The sequence below is a fragment of the Saccostrea cucullata genome, unplaced genomic scaffold (assembly GCF_032062105.1).
Source record: "Saccostrea cucullata isolate Sc308-1 unplaced genomic scaffold, CSIRO_AGI_Scuc_v1 ctg5228, whole genome shotgun sequence".
In the NCBI taxonomy this organism is placed as follows: Eukaryota; Metazoa; Mollusca; class Bivalvia; order Ostreida; family Ostreidae; genus Saccostrea; species Saccostrea cuccullata.
In genome coordinates, this window is record NW_026930306.1 from 35,286 (window position 1) to 42,283 (window position 6,998).

The 6,998-nt window shown below is 32.8% G+C and overlaps 1 protein-coding gene across 1 annotated transcript; it reads left to right on the forward strand.

Moving 5' to 3' along the window:
• LOC134283652 (acyl-CoA 6-desaturase-like) lies at positions 1-5,279 on the forward strand. Its single transcript, XM_062766152.1, has 3 exons — positions 1-189; positions 3,216-3,437; positions 5,121-5,279. Exons 2-3 carry the CDS (start codon positions 3,258-3,260, stop codon positions 5,277-5,279), a joined length of 339 nt encoding a protein of 112 aa, XP_062622136.1. The 5' UTR covers positions 1-189; positions 3,216-3,257.
• The last annotated feature ends 1,719 nt before the right edge of the window (positions 5,280-6,998 follow it).

Consider the following 6,998-nt stretch of genomic DNA (forward strand, 5'->3'; position numbering starts at 1 on the left):
TTTTTCTGTTGGACTTTGTTGGTCAAGACAACACATTTACTCTATTAAACTTAGAAAATAGCCACTATTGTTTTTAAACCTAACTTCAAGGGAAACTGTGCCCGTTGTCACGGAGTTGCATAAATTTGATTGGGAGTGCATGTGTACTGGATCAGGCCACAGTGGAGTGATTTTGTAACCGGTGAAAAAGTATAGTGTGAGTTTAGTTTCCGCTTAACAATGAGATCTTGTACCCAGTACTAGCTTGTAAGTATAAATGCTACACTTTTAATGGATCACACCTGAACAATTATAAAAAGATTTGTAGAAATCGAGAACGCCCTTAACAACAAACTAATATTGACACTTTTCATTGGGAGAAATGATTTTTAAAACAAATACATGACACTAAAACTTAATGCAAAGTCATGATAAAAATAATTCAGGTCAGAAAATGAAGTAAAGTTTAGCTGTCAGCGTTTTGGTTGTCAATCAGAATTTTCTTATAGATTCAGCCTGTCGATCATTCAGACACTAAATGAGGGAAATGCTGGTTAAGAATACCCTATGAAACTTGTGCATATGAGAGATGAATTATGGGGGTCATTTAGTAGCGAAAATAATATTTTTTATTTTTTGCAAAAGCTGAAAAAATTACTGGTTCCAGTATCATGAATAAACCAATTATATGCTACATTGAATATTTTCATGTGTTAATTGTAGACGTACATATTCATGAATGACAAGTAAGAATGAAATTCATGTACTAGACATGTACACAAAGTACACCCTGATTCAGAATTTTGTCATTGTTCTAATGTCATTGATTATTGCTTATAAATAGAGATCTTATGCATGTAATTGTGGTATACTGATCGAACAAACATATCCTTTTCAATTCATTATAACAATGAATATTGTTGGTGTTAATAATATCTCAAACATGCATGAAATTCCCCAAATACACTGTTTATTTATATATTAGCAAGCAAAAAAGCATTTTTTTTCACTGGGTAATTTTTTATGACATTATGTGTTTAAAGGAAACTGTATTTGTTGTCCTTGTGAGCATAAAGTATGTTTATTATAGAAAAAAAAACTCATGACAACTACTATTTAAAGTATTATTCTTAAATCCAGAGATTTTTTAACAACTGCTACTTGAATTACGTATTAGATTGATATATATATAATATTTCATGTATTCATCTAGATACATGTATCTATACAGGCATTGATAACTTCACCATGGCGCAGTCGGGTTTGAGAGTGGCAGAGTAGGGAGTTGATCCTTACGTCACAGATTAAAATTGCTACTGGACATGGAGAGCAGTCCTTTGGATGAAATCATACAAACTAAAGTCCCTTGTTGCAGTATATCCTGCCACTAAAATAATCCCTATTAAAATACATGTACTGTCTAAAGGCATAAATGCCAGGTCTAAATTTGCAGCCTCTATCGACAAGTGGTGGCATCTTAATATACTGCATGCGTAAATGAAAAATTCTCAAAGAAAGATATTTACGAAAAGCAAAAATGATAAAAATAAAATTGTTAGGTAAATTTAACTGTATGTAAAATGCATAAAAAGCCTTGTTTACCAAGTTGTTATGTTGAAGATTTCCTTTTGGGCTTTGGGGTTAGATAAGATTGTGTGATATTGTCACATAAGGGGAGATATATAAAACAATTATTTTATGTAAAGCTGATTAGAGATCTAAAATTTAAACCTTCTGTTAATCAGTTTATGTTTAATTACCAGAAGGTGATCTGGAACATTGCCTTTTGTGGACTTTATATTGCGCATGATGCACAACATGTCAGATCAACATGTGGCAGTTGTTTATTACCGATGGTAAAAGAAACACAAGTTTCAAGGCCATGCAGTGTGAACTCTCTTTTCAATCTTTTGATTATGAAGATATTTTATTGTATAAAAGTTTTATTGCTTAATTCTTGTTGTACAATGACATATTTAAGCAGTCACCTTATAATCAAGTATTTTATGCATCTGAGGTATATTCTAAATTCTAGAGTGATATTGCAAGAAATCTGAACCCCTTTAAAGTTACTTTAGTAGCTACAAATGTATACATTTTAAGAAAAAAAAAATTTATATGCCACATTAAAGAAATCCTCACTTGAATTTCTCTGAAGGTGTCAAAAATTAAATCATGATCAAATTACAATCTTAATCCATATATAAAAAGTATGATAACAATAAACTTGTTTATAGCAAAGCTCTTATCATTTATTAGCATATATATGTGTGTGATCTTCATTGAAATAGTTTATGTTTGAGCGATCATGCTGGCATTTTGAAATTGGACAATCAAGAAATCGGGAAAGCATGAATCTCTTCATATACCTGATTATACCTGGTGTAAAGGTGAAGAATTACCTTGGGTGATCTTGAGTCACTGAGCTGATCTTTATTTGCATTGCTTTCTGTTTTTAAAATTGTCAATGTTCAGAGAGCATTATTTTTATAATTTTCTATTTCTTCGGAACAACTGGACAAATTTAAACCAAACATTCTACATAGGATCAATAGGTGATGGAATTTTTGTTTAGTCTAAGGTGCATGACTTTTTACTATAATGGAAGAATAAAAAAAATACTGTATTTTTTAGTGAAAAAAGGGTACATATATATTATGTATGTGTGTATGTACACAGTGTTTTCCCTAACAACCGACTACCGGCCAAATTGACCGTTTCAATTAATAAAAATGCCGCTTTGAAATAAAAATTTGTTGTTAGGTCCACAGAGATTTTGTTCATAAACCTCAGCCCCTAGCCTGTTACAACTTATCTCTAACCCTTTACTTTGAAGTAAAGGGAGAACACTGTATACATATTTTATTATATTTATTTGTCCTTTAATTTGCTTATTAAATTCTTTTCACTGGACAAGCTCCAGTGTGACAGGAAATACAAGGACATTGTGTTTCTTATTTCTAGACCTATATATTGATTGATCAGAATGTTTAAGCATGGCCTTTCAAATTATATCAAAATAACAGACATTCTAGTTACATATAATGATCTGAAGATATAGATGAACTTCAAAATGAATTTTTTGAAACTTAAGTCATAGTAGGTGAAATCTGGTCATTGATTTAATTAATAAAATCTAATTTGTTCTCAAGATCACCTCCCATACATTAAGCTCATTACGTCATCTAGACTTCATGTCGTAGAATGTAATAATAGTTTAATTCTAATAATTCCAGGTATTTGCTGGTAGCTTTGTAAGGTAGAAAACAGGCGCCAATATGGGGAAAGGAGGTCGGAAGCAGCTGGGTAGCTTTTCCTGTCAGGAAGTGGCCAAACATGACAAGCGAGATGACCGATGGATCATCATCAATAATGAAGTCTATAACATCACAGATTGGTCCAGGCGCCACCCCGGGGGCTCCAAGGTCATCGGGCATTATGCGGGACAAGACGCCACCGTAAGTAAATGATGGGGTAATACTGGGGAGCATCAACCGTATATGTATGGGGTTTCATAAGAACGAGCAGGGTATTTTTGATACATTACCATGATGACAGGGTATATCAGATTTTGTGTTTAGGTATTATTGGGAGTTATGAGAGAAGATGGGCCATACCTTTGTGTAATTATTGAGTAATTACTGATGGTAATTAATCGTAGATGGGCAGAATAGAAGACAGGTTAAAAATGAGGACAGATATCCAATTTTATTGCAATATTTCACATACACAGGTTCATCGTATACTGAGGGTGTTACTTTATGTTATCACTCAGTCTAACGTGTATACCACATTACAGAGAACGGATTTCTTGGTGACCAAAGTATGTTGTTATTTTGTGTCCTTCTGAATGTGCTGTCTTCATAGGGAACTCAAACCAAATATGAAGATAAACAAGAATATACGCCTAGATATGAAATGTACCCATCATAGAGATATTACAAGACATCAGAAGTAGTAAGCACTGACATGTACAGATAACTACATGTATTTAAAAGTGAATAAATTATATTTCACATCTGATCAACTATTAATTAATTAGCAATAGATAATCAGGATAATGTCATCAAGTTTAATGGATGCATATAATATTTTCTATGATCAAGTTAGGATATTACTGGAACATCTTAATGACATGTCAGCAACACTTCAAAGTTTAAACTGAGATAAAAATTGTATTCACATATCCCACTACAAGCATATCAAAAATAATTACACAAAAAGGTCCATGTAATGCATTAATTGTTTATTATGTTTGAGACGTGAAATTGGTATTCCATTGGAATCATAGTCCTTGTTTTCAAAAACTTAATGAAAAGTAAACAGGATATATAGTAGAAGTCTACTTTATTGCTGCTAATTAATCGTTAGAATTGATTTTTGGAATGCTTGTAAGCTTATACATGTATTCCAGTTCGACTATTTAGTTAATATCTTAAGTACGTCCACACTAGCATTGAAAGTGTTAACCTTTTAAATCTCCAGAGAGTTATGAAACCAATTATTGACCTTATTCCACTGATCAGATTTAATTTTTTTTTTCCATGTATTATAACGGGGTCTTTAATAGACAGGCCTGAACTGGTGACCCTCTGTTACAAAACTACATGTTTCGTTCATGTTTCAGGTAATCCAAGGTCAATCGATCTTTTACATAATTCCATATTGATAAAGAATTGTTTGTGTTTCCAAGGCCTTACAGGTGATTCTTTGATAAAAAAATATACATGTATTTCTACCAAATTAGGTAAAAAAGTTGCATGCCTGTTGGGTAGTTTCTGCATATATACAAATACATGTACCACATCTATTCTGTATTCAGTTTGATCATATACACATTTAACCACAATTCATAGTTTAAGAAATAATATCATTTCTAGCTCACATTAGCCAAAAGCATACTCATAGGAGAGCTTTCCTTAAGGACAATTTGTCTGATATCTGTTATGGTAACTTTTTACAGTTTTAAATTCTTAAGTGATTCTGACATAATCTAACTATTTCTCAAAGATTGATCTTTTCTTTTAACTTTCATGAATTAAACAGACATTGGTCTGCTTAAGTTTCTGTGACTTGTTTAAGTGTCAGTAAAAATGAGTTATAAATTCACAGAATCTTACAAATTGTTTTGAATATTTCAGGACGCTTTTCGGGCTTTCCACAATGATTTAGATCAAGTACAGAAGTATTTGCTACCTCTCCACATCGGAAGTGTTCAAAAGGGGGAGGTGAACAAAAACTACTCCCTGGAGAAAGATTTCAGAGAGCTACGACAAACCGCTGAAAAAATGGTAATTTAATTGAGAACGTTGCCTCAAGGGTATATTATTTGTTACTTTTAAATTTTATTGACAGTGAGGCAAATTAATGAGGCAAAATTTGCCTATGTTTCAAATGTGAAATTGGCCCTTTGAATTAATACAAATCCTCGCATACTTTTTCACAATATACTGTATATACAGGGAAATTTTCGCCCCCGTTTAATTTTCGCCCCTTTCGCCCTACTCTCATTTGGGTGAATTTAAAGGGGGCGAATTCAAAGAATACAGTATAATTTTTTTAACAAAACTATGAATGGGCGAATTAAAAATGGGGCAAAAATGTTTGCAAGTGTAAAAGGGCGAAAATAAGACGGGGCGAAAATAACCCTGTATACAGTAATGATTAATTTTTTAGATAAATACAGATACAGGTAAACTTTGTTATCTCGACATCGATGAGACAGTCGGAAAATGTCGAGATATCCGAGGTGTCGAGATATCAGAGTTGAAACTCGACGTCCTTAACTACTGTAACAGGTACTTATATGACTTCAATTAGATTGTAGCTCATTTGTTTCTGCTATCCCACTATATTTATTAGAAAATCTAAGAAGATAATATATTCACAAATGTTATTTATGAAATACTTTCTTTTTTATCGAAATCTTCTCATTTTAATTTACTGAAAATCGTTTTCCATACAGCATTCGATCCGCGAGCCACTAGCTCTGTCAGAACAGGATATGAAATGCGCTCTATATACTCTACAGAGCCGGAACGGTACAAAGTTGACTTCCGAGATACGGGAAAAAATTAATGCGTATATTTTTTTAATTATTTCATTTCAATTCTTTTTCATTTCATAATCATTCATCATTAATTTTCATTTCATTTTCAAACCAAAATTTAATTGGAATTCAATTGCACATTTAACAAACTTAATGATGTTACATATGCATCCATATTACGGCTGATGCAATAGTCGTGCATGACATTGATTTGATTGATTCTTGTTGACTGCATTTTTACCACAATTTTTAAGTTAAATTGAATTCAATGTGTATATTTTTCATTGTTATTCAGTTACTTTTTTTACAAAATGTTTAAGTTTTGTTAGATTTTGACATAAATAAACGGTTGTACATTTACGCAGAATCGAGAAGATTCATCCAAGATATTACCCAAGTTGAACATTAAACAATTAAGGTATAAGTGACGCCGAGGGGGCTTGGGATTCCTCTACAAACACATTTCTACAGAGCAGTATGTAGTCAAAACATGGATGTGAAAGGTGTGAATTTCTGACGACGTCGAGATACACGGAGTCGTCCGTGCATGACGAGCGACCACCTGACAAACAATTAGGTTAAGTAGAGCAGAAAATTGCCCCGATGTCGACATATACCAGGTAAATTTTGCTCTTGGGACTGTGAAATACGTCGAGATAAGCGGGGTAGTCGACATTACCGAGGTTGACATATCAGAGTTTAAATAATGCCGGGACCACGGACGGAATTCGACATATCCCAGGTTGTCGACATATCCGATGTCGAGATACCAAAGTTTACCTGTATTAGTTATATAGCTGTTAGAGAGATTAACAAAACATATCCCTCGATCTTGATTAAAAAAAGAAAGACTGGATCCTTAATGATGATGATGAATTACAAGTTAGATATGTAATACTTCATAAATGACACTAAATTTTCATGCAGAATAAAAATACTTTGATTTCAGTTCCGCTCAATAAGGAGAAAT

What these genes read in the sequence shown, in the direction of transcription:
- LOC134283652 (XM_062766152.1), top strand. Translation starts at nt 3,258, where the DNA reads ATGGGGAAAGGAGGTCGGAAGCAGCTGGGTAGCTTTTCCTGTCAGGAA. An exon ending in ATGCGGGACAAGACGCCACC is followed by an intron (nt 3,438 to 5,120) that starts GTAAGTAAATGA and finishes TGAATATTTCAG; the next exon opens with GACGCTTTTCGGGCTTTCCA.